At 44.4% G+C, this 17,167-nt stretch overlaps 1 protein-coding gene across 1 annotated transcript in view; it reads left to right on the top strand.

The window, feature by feature from the left end:
* Positions 1 to 13,737, top strand: part of Fermt1 (FERM domain containing kindlin 1) — a 42,147-nt gene extending 28,410 nt beyond the window's left edge. Inside the window, exons 10-15 of the mRNA XM_047541030.1 lie at positions 891 to 1,015; positions 2,039 to 2,145; positions 3,666 to 3,887; positions 5,063 to 5,187; positions 9,726 to 9,867; positions 11,305 to 13,737. Coding sequence (XP_047396986.1) covers positions 891 to 1,015; positions 2,039 to 2,145; positions 3,666 to 3,887; positions 5,063 to 5,187; positions 9,726 to 9,867; positions 11,305 to 11,478 — 895 coding nt within the window. The 3' untranslated portion in view covers positions 11,479 to 13,737. The remainder of the gene's footprint in view (positions 1 to 890; positions 1,016 to 2,038; positions 2,146 to 3,665; positions 3,888 to 5,062; positions 5,188 to 9,725; positions 9,868 to 11,304) is intronic.
* Positions 13,738 to 17,167: the final 3,430 nt, after the last annotated feature.

The raw sequence follows: 17,167 nt of genomic DNA, 5'->3' as shown, positions 1-17,167 counted from the left end.
CAGGCAGGTACACCCAGCCTCCTTCCCATTTTTGAATGCAGAAGTCCACTCTCCAGCATGAGACACCCTGATCTACCCACAAAGGCCAAGATTGTTCTGCTGAACCAGATATAACTCTTACTTTCTTTTCTTGGCCTATCTGTACCCTCTTTCCTACCTCTAGTTCTCACTCATATTAACTGTTTTGAATAACGCAACCATCAGGCCATTTTCTGGTGGTTTCTCTTAAGGGTTAGGAGGAAACTGTGCAGAAAAGGTAGCTTACTTCTGTTTTGTCAACATGAAGCTTGTACTGTCGGTATCAACAACTCTCTTCATCTCCAGGAAGCATGCTGAGATTTCAGACGTTGCTAGAGTCACGTGGGTTTCCCAGATACATCAAAATAATGTGTCAAGTATTTCCCTTGTGCCAGGCACCGAGATCTGAGATAAGCACTTCACATAAATGGCTTCATTCTGTCCTCACGACAGGACAGTGTGAAATCAAAACTGCCCCCATCACAGAGGGGCAATACATGGGACCCAGGCAGGTGGGTGTCTTTCCCAGGAGCACAGGATGAGCATAGCAGAGCCAGAGCGTGGATCCAAGAGGTCTAACTCCTGAGCCTTTGTGTTAACTTCTGCATTGCAAAGCAACACCCCGTTACTGGCTTTTAGAAATGAGTTAGTGGTCTGGATATGCAGCTCAGTGGTAGAACGCATGTTTAGCATGAGAGTCGGGCCAGGGGGGAGAGAGAGAAAAAATGAGTTAGTTATTTGAAAATTGTTTTTAAAAAATAAAGAATATTTTGCCCACAGGGCCTTGGAAGCACCTTGATCTGCTCAAAATCTGCACAGCATTTCGCAGTTCTGGAGAGTGGTTGAAATGTTAACTGTACTTTAATTTGCAGGCCCAAGAAGCTAATGTTAAAAGCTTTCAAACAATATTGGTTCGTCTTTAAAGACACATCTATAGCCTACTTTAAAAATGAGGAACTTGAACAAGGAGAACCCATAGAAAAACTCAATCTTAGAGGTAAGAGCATCCCTTAGCTCACTGTGGCTTGCAGATGGAAGATAAGATCCACATAGAAAGTTTGAAGTTTACTTCTGGAGGGACCTCTGGTGTCACCATTTTCCAGGTGACAGCTCCTCTTCCTCATGGAGTGTGGACCTTGGGTGTGGTCTAGTCAACATGGTTATTCATATTCTGCTGCCCCTTCTTTCCCACTGTGTCCAGAGTCTGCAAAGTGGTGGTAGTTGGTATCCATGAAGCATTGTAAGATCCTGAAAAGCTTTTTGAGTTTAAGAACAGTTCTGGGCTGAGGGTGTGGCTCAGTGGTTGCTCATCTACTTAAAATGGATAAAGCCCTAGGTTCAAGCCCCAGCACCACACCAATAATGCTGGATGTGGTGGCGCACGCTTGTAATTCCAGCAACTCGGAAAACTGAGGCAGGAGGATGGCACGTTTGCGGCTAATCTCAGCAACTATCAGGACCTTGCTTCGAAATTTTAAAAAGTAGGAAGAACTGTGGATGTGGCTCAGTGGTTAAGCACCCCTGGGTTCAGTCCACAGAATCAAAAATAAATAAATAAATAAATGGATTTTTAAAAGCCAAGAACAGTTATGTTTAATTCAGTGTCCTGTTAGTGCCTGTTCTAATCTCTGAAACTATATATTAATTGAAATATTTAATTAACCAGTGTACTTCCCTCTCATCATCATGGCAATCGGAACATTACCTCTGCTTTGATCTCTTTTCAAGTCCGTATTCATAATTGTTCCTAAGAGTTAGGATAGCCATTATCATCCAGAAAAAAATGAATTTGATCTTTTTTTTAAATTTATTTAAGAAAATCATTTTTCTTTATCCATGCTAATTATTCCTAAGTCTTATTGAGCTTACCTTTAATTAATGTTATAACTTGCTCCTCCATTTTCAGAAGAGAACCAGATCTGAGGCGCTTACACTCAAAGTCTTTGTTTCAGATGCATGCCCGATATTGATGTGCCAGCTTCCTCCGAACTCAGTTCTGACCTTGCCTTTTGTACTTCAGGCTGTGAAGTTGTGCCAGATGTGAACGTAGCAGGGAGAAAATTTGGAATCAAGTTACTAATCCCTGTTGCTGATGGTATGAACGAAGTGTATTTGAGATGTGACCACGTAAGTAAAGCCACAAAACTCTTACGTCACTTGACCTTCATTAAGCCTGTAAACAAAACATGTTTCTTGACTTATCCAAATGGGGTCACATCCCAGTAAGCCCATCCTAAATAGAAAAGACTAGGAAGTTGAAAATGTATGTAATTATACCTATCTACAAACATTCTAGCTTAGCCTACCTTAAATAGGTTCAGAATCCTTTGCCTATAGTTGGCAATATCATCAAGCACAAAGCCTGTTATAATAAAGTGCTGAATATCATGTATAATTTATTGAATACTGTGCTGAAAGTGAAGAATAGATGATTGTATGGTATGCTTTCACATCATCCTGAAGTTGAAAATTTTTTGTTGAACCATCGTGAATCAAGGAACATCTATAAGGTGTTTTCTTAAATTAGGGCATGATTGTGTCAGTCAGCTATTGCTTTGTAACAAAAATCACATCATAACAAAATCCCATGACGTTCAACAATAAATATTTGTTTCTGGAAGATCTGCAGGTCAGCTGGGAATCTGATCTTCTAAGCTGGTTCTGTTGGTCAGATGTGCTTTGAGCCACAGGTCTAGCTAGGTTTGTCTCCTTGCCGTGAGTTGAGCTGATTTTTTTTTTATTCTGTGTCCCAGGCTTCCTGAAGAAAGCTCTTCTCATAGTGATGGGAGAAGTGCAAAAGGGCAACTGACCACACGTGTGACTTCCTAAAGCTTGGACTTGAAATTGTCTGTCACTCCCAGCCACATTCTATCAGCCAAAGCAAAACACATGAATGTGGGTGGAATTCAAGGGATGGAAATTAGGTGGAATTCAAGGGATGGAAATTACATTGTTTCAGATGGGATGCACTTTACAGTTAGATGGCAAAGAGTATGGATACCAGGAGGTTGGAGCCTGAGGCCAGTAACTCAATATACGGCACCTACGATTGCTCTGCAGAATTCTGTCTAACTACACCCTTCAGCTGCTGGAGACCATTCCTGTTCTCTCAAAGGGAAAATAAGCTCAGACATTAAGGGACAATAGAAACTGCCACTAAATGGTTCAGATCCCATCCATGGCCCTGATTGCTACCTTGTAATTAGGATCTTCACTAAGGATGGACCAAGGTACAAATAATACAGGGAATCAGGGAATGATTTTTTTCACTGTTTTCTTTTTTCATAGAGATGAGACATGATACGAAAATAGCAATACACGTTCAAGCAGGCTCTCTGGTAATTTGGACTTTCACCTGCCTGTGCCCCATAGCACTCCTTGGATCATCTTTAAATGCAAAGTCCCTGTACAGAATGGATTGAAGCTCCCTTTTCTGGCCTCTAGCTCCTCAGCATTTCGACATTCAACACAGCTATTAATGAGTGTTAGTTTAGATGGTTAACAGTCACTCAGAAAGTGCCACTTCCTATCTCTCCTTGCACAGAGAGTGTTGGTTTTGGGTTATGAAACCCCAAGTTCTGCAGTGTTTATAGCAAGGTTGACTTTGCACCTGAACTTGCTTCTCAGCCCTCTGGCATTTATTGCAGGAGAATCAATATGCCCAGTGGATGGCTGCCTGCATCTTGGCATCAAAGGGCAAAACCATGGCAGACAGCTCCTACCAGCCAGAGGTCCTCAACATCCTTTCATTTCTAAGGATGAAAGACCGGAAATCCTCATTTCAGCTGGCTTCCAGTCTCGAAAGCATGGACATGAACCCAGAATGTTTTGTATCACCTCGGTGTGCGAAAAAACACAAGTCTAAACAGGTACTGCTCATCGTGATGGGGCGTTTGTTTGCATAAATTCTTTAAGTTCTGAAATAAAAATAATTCTATCTGATGAAGGCCATTATCATGAAAAATAGGTTGATAGGGAAATTTTACTATGTACTGTGTATTAGATGCTATTATGAAATTACTGTTACTGTTTTGTTTTGTTTTTGTTTTGATTTGTTTTGTATTTTTTTGGTACCAGGGATTGAAGCCAGGGGAGTTTAACTATATCTCCAGTCCTTTTTTATGTGTATTTATTTAAAGACAAGGTCTCACTGACTTGCTTAGGGCCTCTCTAAGTTGCTGAGGCTGGCTTTGAACTCTCGATCCTCCTGCCTCAGCCTCCTGAGCCACTGGGATGACAGGTGTGAGCCTCCACTCCCAGCTAAATTACTGTTAATTTCGTTAGCAATTGGCTTTACTGTTGACCTAACAGGTCGATAGTTCCAGATTGAACCTAATTATCAATAAAATGATTTAGTCCCTACAAATTAAAAATTAAAATTATGCTTCCAATAAGAGTAAATTAGAAGTTGAACAAATGAGAGGAGGGAAAGGGGCAGAACTGGGGAATAAATTTGACCAAATTATGCTATACACATGTATGACTATATCACGGTGCATTCCAATCTTACATATAACTGTAGTGCATCAATTTAAAATAAATAAATAAATAGAAGGAAGACTAGTCGAGTAGAGGAAGGGGCTCAAGGGGAGGGAGGAGGGAAGAAAGGGGACAGGTAGTCCTAGGGATCAAAATGGAGAAAACTATGTTACATGAATTTATGAAGATGTCAAAATGAACCCCACTATTATGTGTAACTACAATGGACTAAAAATAAAATAATTTTTAAAAATGTGGATAGATGAGTTTATTGTCCGTGGACACACTGGAGACTTGAAAAATGGAGGCAGAACGCTCCTGTGTGAAAATTAGAAGCTTATTGGTTAGCCAATCTTGTTCCTCCTTCTGCCTAGGGATTTTTATGTTTTCTAAGAAAAGAAGGAGAGAGAGAGAGAGATTGAGAATGAGAATGAACTGTTGTCTCTGTAGAACTGTAGTCAGGCCTGGCATTTATTGTTCTCACTGGGGATCTGGAGCTAAGGGGATGATAACAGGCAGAGGGGAATAATGCAGAGGAGAGCTGATGTCTCCTGTTTCTTCTTAGCTGGCCGCCCGGATTATGGAAGCCCACCAGAATGTGGCCCAGATGCCCCTGGTCGAAGCCAAGCTGCGGTTCATCCAGGCATGGCAGTCCCTACCTGAATTTGGCCTCACCTACTACCTTGTCAGGTGATTACAGCGTTCACTCGACTCTCTTGAACCCAGGGGTACTCTACCATTGAGTTACATCTCCCGCCCTTTTTATTTGTTATTTTGAGATAGGATCTCACTGAGTTGCTCAGGGTCTTGCTAAGTTGCTGAGAGACTGGCCTCAAACTTGCAATCCTCCTGCCTCGGCCTCCTGAGTTGCTGGGCAGTCACTAATTCTAAAGTCAGCCCCACTTAGTGGAGAGAACATGGACACTCAAGGCAAACAGGTTCAACTTCCAGTTCCACCTTGGCCCCGGCCAGCTCTGGGACCCTGGGCATTGAAGCACTTTCAGTGGGCATCCTGAACCTGCGTTGTTGAGAGAATCCAGTGAAACAGCTCAGATCATGAACCTGATAAACTGTGAAGTGCAGAGGGGCCCTGAACACTCTTCCAATGAACATCGCTCCTTTACTCTATTTCCTCCTCACCTCCCTCCACCTGTAACGTCACCTGTAGCATCTGTTCATGGAGGTGAGGTTTTGAGGCAGCTCCCAGGTTTAGTACAGATCTGCCTTTTCCCAGGCCATTTTGAAGCAATGACTGGAGCAGACCCCACCACTGTAGGGTGGCAGGTGGCCATAGGGATCTGCCCACACCAGGACACCTGGATCAGAGCTTCACAACTTCCTGGAGGCTGTAGAGCAACTCAAGGAAAAGAGAAGCAGGTGAAGCAAGGAGTGGGTTAACACCTGGCAGGGTGGTGCGTGGTGTCTGTAATTCCAGCAGTTCAGGAGACTGAGGCAGGAGCATTGCAAGTTCAAGGCCAGCCTCAGCAAGTTAGCAAGTTGTCTCAAAAATAAATAAATTAAAAGGTCTGCGGATGTAGCTCATGGTAGAGTGCTCTTGGATTCAATTCCCACACATGCCACACACAAAAAAAGGGTGATATTAAGCATTAAGGTAGCAGAATAAACAATAAAAGGTTCAGGAATGAGTCTAGAAAAGTAAACTTTAATCAAGAACAACATAAAGAAGTTTTTTTATTTAAAAAATGAGGTGAAAAGCTGGGCATGGTGACATGCAGCTGTCTTTCCAGCTACTTGGGAGGATGAGGCAGGATTGCAGGTTCAAAGCCAAACTGGGCAACATAATGAGACCCTGTTTCCAAAAAAGGAAAAAAAGTGGGGGTGATGTGGAAAGTGGTTTATCGAACTAGGTTTTTTTTTTCTCAGATTATACTTTCCTCTGTCCTTGTGACATCCATTTTCACATCAGCATCCCATCCTTCTCTAGTTGCCATCCCCATCTCTGCCCCCCTTTATAGCAGATATTGAATCCTACGGCCATTTCCAGTTTCTTCTTCCATTCATTCTCTCTAGAGCCCCCTCCAGTCAGGTCCCTCCCCAGTTCGCTGTCCCCCACCCCTGCTCCATTTGCTATGGTCACAGTGCCCATTGCTCCCCCATGCCCTCCGCATTGCTGAATCCAGCAGCGGCCAGTTCTGGGTCCTTGTGCCCCCTGACCTCTCAGCCACTTGACTGTGAAGTCACACCCTCCTCCTCTACCCACCTTTCAATTTGGCCAACCCTCCTCCTCCCTCACTGGCCAGTTCCTCAGATCTCCTTGGCTAGCTCTTTCTATCTCCCTGACCTCTTAGAATACTGGGGTGCGCAGCTTCCTTCTTAAAACACTCCTCACTCTACACTCACCCTCTGAGCAGCGCTCAACCACTCCTTGGCTTCATTTTGATGCCAATTCCTTTAAAAGGCATATCTTGAGCCCAGAGCTCTCTCAAACTGGAGATTCGTCTATCCCACTACCCTTGGGTGTTGAGTGGGTGACACCATGTCCCAAATGCCTGATCTTTCTCTTGAAAACCTGCCCCTCCTCTGCATTATTTTGTATTTCAGCATATGGCAGCTCTTCCCTGGAGATGTGTGGGCCAAGTCCCTTGGAGTCACTCTGACTCACTGTCTCTTTTGAACTGACATCCTGTCTACTGCAAATCCCACTGGCCCTGACTTCAAAACAAACACACTATTGCCACTGGGGACCAGGTCCAGAGAGATCCTACTTGACCTCCCTGCCTATCCTTGGCCCTCAAGTTTTTCAACTGATCCTTTTAAAATCTAGGTCAAGCCGGGTGCTTGACCAGCAGCTCAGGAGGTTGAGGCAGGAGGGTGGTGAGTTCAAAGTCAGCTTCAGCAATTTCTGGAGGCTCTAAGCAACTCAGTGAGACCCTGTCTCTAAATAAAATTTTTAATAAGGCTAGGGATGTGGCTCAGTGATTAAGCACCACTGGGTTCAATCCCCAGTACCAAAAACAAATTTTTTTTAAATAAATAAAATCTAGGTTAGACTAAGTGTTTTAGTCAGGTTTTTCACCACTGTGACCAAAAGACCTGACAAGAACAATTTTAGTTGTCAATGGATTTTTTATTTTATTTATTTATATGTGGTGCTGAGGATTGAACCCAGGGCTTCACACATGCCAGGCAAGTGCTTTACCACTGAGCCACAACTCCAGCCCCTGACAGGAACAATTTTAAAGGAGGAAAAGTTTATGTGGGGCTCTGGGTTTTGGAGGTCTAACTCCAGTGCTCACCATGGTGGAAAGGTGTGGCAGAGGAAAACAGTTCAGAACAGGTCAAACAGGAAACAGAGAGCCAGCCCTGCTGCCAGGTACAAAATACATACTCCAAGGCACACAGTGCCCTGTCTCCTCCAGCCACACCCTACCTGCCTGCGGTTACCACCCAGTTGATCCATCCACGCGGATTAATGCACTGATTAGATCAAGGCTCTCCTAACCCAGTCATTTCACCCGGACACTTTCTCGCGTTATCTCACATGTGATTTTGGGGGGACAGCTCGTATATAAACCATAACACTATGTTAAATTTCTGCTCAAAACCACCTCACGGCTTCTGTTGCACTTAGAATAAACATACCAAATCCCAAAAATGGCCTGCCTGACCTTGGCTCTCTGACCTCACATTTCCTCTCTCCTCCTTCACTATTCCAGCCACACTGGCCTCCTGCCAAGTCCTTGAGCATGAAAGGAAATGAAATAAAGTGTTTGTGCCCTCTGCCTGGAAAACTCTTTCCCCAGATATCCACGTGGATCACTCCCCAGGGGATCAGCTGCTCAGTCAAATGTCACCTTTTCATGGAGACCTTCCCTGACCTTCTGTTTAAAACCATTAACAACCTCATTTCCAGTATTCCCTGTCCCCCTTCTGTGTTTTATTTTCTTTCAAGGTCTTATCTGGCATGTATGTATTTTATTTATTCAGGATTCTCATTCCCCACTTTTGGTTTACCTCTGTAACTCCAGGGTCTCGAAGGGAACACACACTTGATGCTAACTTCATATGACATGATTCGACTCCCTCTTATTTTACTTTCCTCTGACGTCTGTGTCAGTTTTTAGATGTCTTCAGGATAGCTTTTAATTCTCTCCATTCTTCCAATTCTCTTTATCAGAGTAAAAACGCCCTCCTGTACAAAGTGAATCTCTCATTGTCCTTTCTTTTTTTTTAATTTCTTCTAATTAGTTCTACGTGACAGTAGAATGCACTATGATACATTATACATAATGGAGTATAATTTCTCATTCTTCTGGTTGTACATGATATAGAGTTACACCAGTCGTGTAGTCATATATGTACATAGGGTAATAATGTCTGATTCATTCTACTATCCTTCCTGCCCGATACCCCCTCCCCTCCCTTCATCTCCCTCTGCCTAATCCAAAACAACTCTATTCTTCCCTAGTCCCCCACCCCCGCCCTTATTGTGAGTTCGCATCTGCATATCAGAGAAAACATTCAGCCTTTGGTTTTTTGGGATTGGCTTATTTCACTTAGCATGATAGTCTCTAGTTCCACCTATTTACCAGCAAATGTCATAATTTCATTCCCCTTTAAGACTGAGTAATACTCCATTGTGTATACGTACCACATTTTCTTTATCCATTCACCTGTTGAAGGGCACCTAGGTTGGTTCTATAGTTTAGCTACTGTGAGTTGAGCTGCTATGAACATTGATGTGACTATATTGCTGTAATATGCTGATTTTAAATCCTTTGGGTATAAACCAAGGAGTGGGATAGCTGGGTCAAATGGTGGTTCCATCCAAGTTTTCTAAGGAATCTCCATATCGCTTTCCAGAGCGGCTGCACCAATTTGCAGTCCCACCAACAATGTATGAGTGTACCTTTCCCCCACATCCTCACCAACATTTATTGTTGCTTTTTCATTGTCCTTTCTTAAATCATTTTACAAAGTATCATCCAGTCTTTAGAAGCTGTTATGTTGAGAGCTGGGTTTGTGGCTCAGTGGTACAGTGCTTACCTAGCATGTGTGTGGCACAGAGTTTAATTCTTAGCATGATATATGAATAAATAAAATAAAGGTCCATTGACAACTAAAAAACTATTTTTAAAAATAAGTCGTGGGCTGGGGAGATAGCTCAGCTGGTAGAGTGCTTGCCTCGCAAGCACAAAGTCCTGAGTTCGATCCCCAGTACCATGAATGAACAGTTGCTTTTATTAATTAATAATTTTTTTTTTCAGATTTAAAGGGAGCAAGAAAGATGACATTCTGGGAGTTTCCTATAATAGGTTGATTAAAATTGATGCAACCACTGGGATCCCAAATACAACATGGAGATTCACGAACATGAAACAGTGGAACGTCAACTGGGAAATCCGGCAGGTATAGTAAAAAAGTTTCTGGTATTCAGTGTTCCCTCAGAATTGCAAATTATTCTTTCAAAAGATGTTCTTATATTTAGAACTAAGAAGCTACAGATATGTGGTAATTTTCTTTTAAAATAACCACACGCAATTCTGGGCAATTTCTAACAAGTACAGTCCACCTGTTCTTGAATTACACTGCAAGATGGTTTAGTCTCCATGCAGACTTTCCATACAGATAGGCTATAAAACTGCCAAGCAGTTGGGTTAGTTTCCATTGACTCAGCCTAGGGTTATATAAGATTTAGGCTAATCATTATCTAGCAAAAGCTACCTGAGATGGAACCACTATGCAAAATAAATCCAAAGAAGGCCTTGTCTGACTAGTTGCCAGGAGATCTAATTGAATTTGGATCCAAACACTCAGTTACCCTCTCGGAAAGCATAGCAGCCCAAGAGGGGAAAAAACTACTGGAGGAGCAAATGAGGTTCAGAGTGACTGAGAAAATATTAGCCTCTGCAAGGGGCCCTCAGCCTTTCTGCCTGAGTTATAGCTTCTCATCAACTCCCATCCCAGGAACCATGTTCAGACCAAGCGTACATCATGGAAAATTCTAGATGAAGTTAGAGGCACCTTAGTGTTCTGCTGTTATAGAACAGTCTGATACTATTGACATAGAATCTATCTTCCCTCTTTCCTTTGTTATTGTCATTTGTCCAACAGAAAATCATCAGCATAGAGAAATAATCAGAGACCCAGATTGTGTTTTTTTTTTTTTTTTTTTTTTAAGACCTCTGGATTGTTCTCAGCAGTACTAGCAACCATCTGGACATGCATATGTGGAATGAAGCCCAGAGATTAGAAGGCCTGTGGCAGTAGCTCTGAAATCTTAATGCATTTAAGATCTCCTGGGTGGGGGTGGGGGGGGTGTTAAAATACCACTCTCTGGACAACACCCAAAACCAATTAAATCCATATCTCTTGGAATGGGCTGGGATTCACCATTTTGAAAGTTCCACGCATGATTCCAATGGGAATTCTGTGGGAATAAAAAACCAGTGACGTCCCCGAGTCTTCTAGTGCTTGAAGGTTATGACTTTCAGCTGGGAAGGGCTATAGGAAATTCAAGCAGGCCTTCTATTCTCCTCTGAAGAGTCTGCAAAGCATCCTGCCCTCAACACAGGAGTGCTTGGGAAGTTTTGATATCTAAATGTGCAGGTGGATAAGAGGGAAAATACACGCGTTGGGAGATGTCTCACCGGGTGTGAGTCAGAGTGGACACCACAAGGGGGCGCACAGGGCAAAGACGTGTAAGTGTTAGGGATACGCGTCTGTCAACCACTTCAGGAGCCACCTCAGTGGTCCTCTCTGCTCCGGGGCCCAACTCCAGTAAAGCAGCTTCTTTCTCATCCTCCCTTGTCCGAGTTTAAGCTTATCCACAACCCCCTCTTCCAGGTGATGATCGAGTTCGACCAAAACTTCCAGGTGGCGTTTACCTGCCTGAGTGCAGACTGCAAGATCGTGCACGAGTACATCGGTGGCTACATTTTCTTGTCCACCCGCTCCAAGGACCAGAATGAAACGCTCGATGAGGACCTCTTTCACAAGTTGACAGGTGGTCAGGATTGAAGTGAGGCAGACCTGCGGGGCCTATGTAGACAGGAGGCGTTCTCCCCGCGCCAGCGGGATCCCTGGCTCCTCCAGTGTGTGGATTCTGGGCTAACAGACAGCATACCTGCACCGGCGGACACCCAGATCCTCGCCTCATTTCAACACACTGCCAGCATGTCCCTTTCCTCATGGGGTGCCCTGTGCTACTAGTGGCAGAAGGGGCCTCCATTGCCTTTCCTATAACGTGGGTGGGTGAGGGATGGGGTGCTACTCTAAGACAGCTCTGAGGCCCAGCCAGCTATGGTCTGTGACGTAGGCACGTGCCATGGGATGGCTTCACGCTGGCCTTGTGTTTACCTGCCTCATTGCTAAATCAGCAACAAAGACGGAAGGGTTCACATCATGTGTACCAAGTACGACTCTTATTCCACAGACTCAGGTATGAAAGGAAATAGGTCTTTCCTTAATGAAAGCAGTTTTAGCTTCCATCTTGTCAAAATGATCTAATGAATCTACACACACGTTTTCCTTGAAGGTCAAAAAGTCAGGGGAGGAGCGACAGGATTACCCGGTGGTACTGTTTGACAACCAGGGCTCAGCAGTGGCCCTCAGTGCCATGCTTCTACAGTGGCATCTGCCAAAGTATCCACTGATCCATCTGTTCCAGATCTTGGATCAAAATCCCATTTCATTCCTGGAGGTCCCGAGACACAGTGAAGTCCTTCTTGAAGACATGGATGACACAAATGTGCAGGGAGGCTTACTCCTTGACTCAGATTGATGTCTCAGCTGCTTTTACTGTGAATAAAAGAAGGAAGACCCACAAGTTCTGCTTATAAAAACCACCTCCTAGTAGCCGAGGATCCCGAGGGGGCCTCATCCCAGATGGTCAGGGAGAGAAGGGCAGACCTGTTCTCAAAAACTACTAAGTTCCAAGTGTGGATGACTGGTGAGCCTCGGAGCCATTCTGGATGGAAGGGAAGCGCCATTCTTCCTGTTCTTCAGTGTGCCCTGGATTTGGTGTCTATGTTTATAGGACTTCTGGCCTTTTCCCTAAAGGCCTTTGGATTTAGTCGATCACGAGCCAACAATAGACTCCTTTTTGTCTCTCTGCTTTGCAGTGTGTCATCCCTGCCTTGAGACTTGACCTTGAGCCAATTAACAGCTGCCTGCCTGAATTTCTATCTTCTGTTTTGGTTTGTTCATGGTAGGAGGGGTGGGTGAATTTTGAGAAGGTGAAAAGCAAGATCACAGGTAAAGGGAAATATTAGACAATATTTTATTTTGTTTTTATAAAATGTTCTCCCACCACACGAAGAACTTGAGTTGGAAGAATAAGACAAGTTCTTAGTTTCCATCTTGCTGTTCTGTTGGGACACACCCTTCAGGGGCCTTGGCAGGAGCCCAGGGGCCCACAAGCCTCAGCTGTTGTGTTATTTTTTAACAAAGCCATCCAAGAAGGGAGGGAGAGCTCAGCAATCCTGGGGGGTCACACAGAGACGGCCTTGGCTAGGGAAGCCCTGGCCCTGAGCCAACAGCTGCCTTCTGGAAATTCCTGTTTGGCCTCTCCCTAGAGGTGAATGTACATAAACCCCCCAGGCACCAGCTGAATTTCTGAGCACTAGCTTAAAGCCCAGAGGTGCTTTAGACTCTTAGAAACTGTGTCCATGATTAATGACTTACTTTGGCATGCTTTACGTAGAAATTATTGCAAGGCGTACTGTGTCGAACTTGATGTCCACCATTTCTCTAGTCCCGGGCTCTGGTGTTGTAGAAGCAAGACAGGTCTTTAAGATTATGGTGGACCTTACATTAAAATAATGTTCCCTGATTGCATTTTACCTGTTTACTGTCAAGGGCAGCTCAGCCACATTACCAAACCTTCGTTCTCTCCTCTTCCTTAGCATTTCATAGCTGACTGTTGTCGCCATGAAAACACTCTAAGGAATTGACTGGGTTTGACAAACTTTTGTGTTTGTTACAGTTTTGAGGGTAGCATTTCTTCTGTATTCCACAGGAGCATTCGAAAAGAATGGACCAGTGTGACGAGAAACGCTTAAATGATGCCGTTCTCAAGAGCGAACTCAGGACTAGTTTTGTTGTTTTGTTTGGTTTTTGCGTTGGGTACACAAGGTCATCTGACTTCCCATGATGAACATTTCACGTGTGCCTCTCCATACCATTTGCTGTCTTACTACCCTAAATGCTGGAAACTGTATTTTTTTTATTATTTTATATGATTTTTAAAAGTAAATGTGTATATTGATTTGAAATGGTCCAGTTGTGTCCAACTTAGTGTTAATTAGCAGAATGTTTTCTCTGTTGTGAAAGAGGATCCCTGCCCACGGCTGTCCTCACCATCCCCAGATTCCAGCTCATTCTCCCCCATGGCGTGGGGGGCAGATGATCACGTGGGTCCTCAGAAGTCAATTTAAAAACCCCTGTGTAACTGCTGCCCCCCATTCTTTTCTCACTGACTGGGTCACCAGATTTCCTGGTCTCTCCTGCCTTACTGTGGGCTCTCTTGGCCTCTTAAAAAAAAAAAAAAAAAATCTAGAAAGCAAAGAAATAAATACCCAGGAGGAAGAAGAGCCGAAGGCCTCCGGTTCTGCTGGGGAATATTGAGGGGAATATGGAGGGTACTTCTTCGTCATGGTGATAGAAGGTTCCTAAGGGGTAATGGTCTGCAGTTTCCAGATACCTTTTGTGCGACTCACATTAGCCCAAAGAGTCAATAAGGACAGCTGTTTTCTCATTTTACAAAGAATACAGGCTCAGAAGGTGATGTAACTTGCCCAGGGTCACACAGCCAAGAAACAACGGAACCAGGATCCAAGGCCAGATTCCATCTTATCCCAGCAAGCCCTACCCTCCTCCTTCAGGCTGCTCAGCCTTGAAACGCTCCCCACCCCTCCCGCCCTCGACTCCATCCCCAGTTCAAGGGCTCAGTGTTCCCACCTCAGGGTCACCAAAAAGCCAGGGTGCAAGGAGAAGCAGTTGCCCACAATTAGTTGGGGGAGGTGAAGGCAGACCATAAAGGTCTGGGAGACAGAGAAATGGGGTGCACAGAGAGTACTATCTTTTTTGTACTGGACAAGTTTCCTGTTCAGTCTCTCGAGGTCCGAAAAGTAAAGAAACGAGAAGTCTTTACACTGGAAAAGTCGTCCTTTGTATCAGAGGCACTAGAGGGCCAGACATTTTGCAATTATTTTTTTCTGAAATCACATAAAAATTGTTTTTAATTCTCTTGAAAGATTTCTTTTTCATTTCCATATCTGGTATCTCTGTATTCATTTTCATTGTTTTCCCACATAAATGTGACTTTCCTGATTCCTCCTCCCCCCCCCCACCCCAGAATCTCTCAGTGGGCAGAGAGACGGGGAAGCGTCCTTCTTTGCTCTTTTGTCCCTCTTCCCCCTAATGATGCCTGTCTCCAAGGGCCCTCGAGTCCTGGAAACCACGGAGGTCGCGCTGGGCTCTCACTTGTGTTAGGTGTTAGGTTGGAATTTGGGCGACTATATGAGGGAGAGTGGAGCAACTGAGGCCGAGGACAGTGCACCACACAGCGACCAATCAAACGGGCAGAGAAACTCCACTGACCCTTACATCCACCTGTCACTCATCAGGACCCCCGCCCATTCCGGCCTATAAAAACCCAGGGCAGCCGGGGCCTCATGCGATTTTCTTCGGCTCCCTACCCTGACCTGTACCCTAGGGGCTGGGAATTTCCCCCAAGAGCCAAATTCCAATAAAGCTTGCTTTGGCCACTTTCTGTCCCATTTTATTTGGCCACTAGCCATGCCCCCCAAGCTTACATTAGGGTTTCTCTCTCTGTATTTGACTGAAGCAATGTGGAAATATTGAGTGCCATAAAAGGGGGAGTCATGGCCCCAGTTCTCTGTCCTCACAAACGTTGTGCTGGCCTTGCAGTCCCTGAGACACGAAGTTCTCAGACTTCATTCCTGAGGATACTTTCTTGCTAACTGAAGGATAAAACCCTAATAAACGAAGCCACACCCGAACCCAGAGTTCCAGCCCCCCCCCCCCACCAAATACTTCCAGGAGTTTCCCGACATTGGCCCAAACTTGGAATGTTGAATAGATATTCAGTGCGATGGTTTGAATGTGTGGTTTGTCCCCACCAGAATTCATGTCAAAATCCATTGATCGGGGCTGGGGATATAGCTCAGCTGGTAGAGTGCTTGCCTTGCAAGCACAAGGCCCTGGGTTCAAATCCCCAGCACCACCAAAAAAAAAAAAAAAATACTATGAAAAAAATCCATTGATCATGCCAGATACCGTGGTGCACACCTGCCATCCCAGCTTGGGAGGCTGAGGCAGGGAGGATGGAGAGTTCAAAGCCAGCCTCAGCAAAAGTGAGGTGCTAATAAGCAACTCAGTGAGACCCTGTCTCTAAATAAAATACAAAATAGGACTGGGGATGTGGCTCAGTGCCCCAGTTCAATCCCTGGTACCAAAAAATAAATGAAAATAAATAAAAATTTATTGGCCAATGTAAGAACCCAGGAAACCATGTCGGACTCGGGAATTAACATAAGAGGGTTTATTAAGCAAACAGAGTGTCTCCCTGCAGGGTAAGAGAGAAAATGAGAGGAAAAGAGAAAGGGCACATGGGCAGGAGTGAGAGAAATGGAGGAGACAGCATGAAAGCCAGGAGGAGAGAGAGAAGCATGAAAGTGAGGAGAGAAGAAGAGAGAGAGAAAATGGCAGGGAAGCTATCCTTAAGCAGTCAAATTCTGCTGGTTAACGGGACCAATAATGGAGAAGGATACTTGCAAGCTGACTGATGAACCAATAGCTAGCTAGGATGTTCACAGACTGACAAGAAGTTGGGAGGCGGGGAAATGACTGCAGCGGAAAGGGCGGGGGAGCAACTTTTTATATTGTATTACAACCAAAATAGTAGAATTGAGGCAGGTGGGGCCTTTAAGAGGTGTCTGGGTCATGAGGACTCTGCCTTTGTGGGAGAATTAAAGCAGTGCCTACGAGAGAGTTATGGTGAGAGTGGGTTGTTAGCATGTGACCCCCACTTTTGTCCTCTCCTCTCTTTGCATGTGCCCACTTGCCCTTCTGTTTTTCCACCATGCATGGTACAGCACAAGGTCTTTACCAAAGGCCTGGTAAATGTTGGCACCATATTCTTGAACTTCCAGAAATTTTAGCATCTTTTCCTTTAACCTCTATTTTTTTTTTCTTTTTACCTCTTTTTTTTCTTTTTAACCTCTTTTCTTTATAGATTACCCTGTCTCAGGTGAATTGTTATAACAACAGAAGATGAAGTAAGGAAAGGCACTTCGTCACCTAAGAAGGGGCTGTATAGAAAAAGAGAGAAAGGAAGGAAGGGCTGGAGGGAGAGACAGACAAACACACGAACAGAATGGGGAATAGAGGTTTCTCTGTACATTGTAATTCTCCTGATTAGCAAACGTAGGAAAGAATACAAAGATTCTTCTAACTAAACAGATTTGCCTCTTTTCTCTGATTCACTGAGTGACCTTGAAAAGACTCAGAATTGTCCCGCATGCCAAAGCTCCTTCAGCTGGTATCAAGGGAAAGTCCTGTAACCACTTCTCAGCCATCCCACTGACCCACATGGTGGGAACATAGCAGATAGTGTTTCTCTCTCTCATCCCTGGAAGTTGGGAGGTGAGGTCTCTGGCTGCGCCTGGAGATCCTTGGCATGCAA

The sequence above is a fragment of the Sciurus carolinensis genome, chromosome 2, assembly GCF_902686445.1.
Source record: "Sciurus carolinensis chromosome 2, mSciCar1.2, whole genome shotgun sequence".
Taxonomy (NCBI): domain Eukaryota; kingdom Metazoa; phylum Chordata; class Mammalia; order Rodentia; family Sciuridae; genus Sciurus; species Sciurus carolinensis.
Note: the sequence above shows the minus strand (reverse complement) of the source record. Positions and strands in the feature narration are given on the sequence as shown.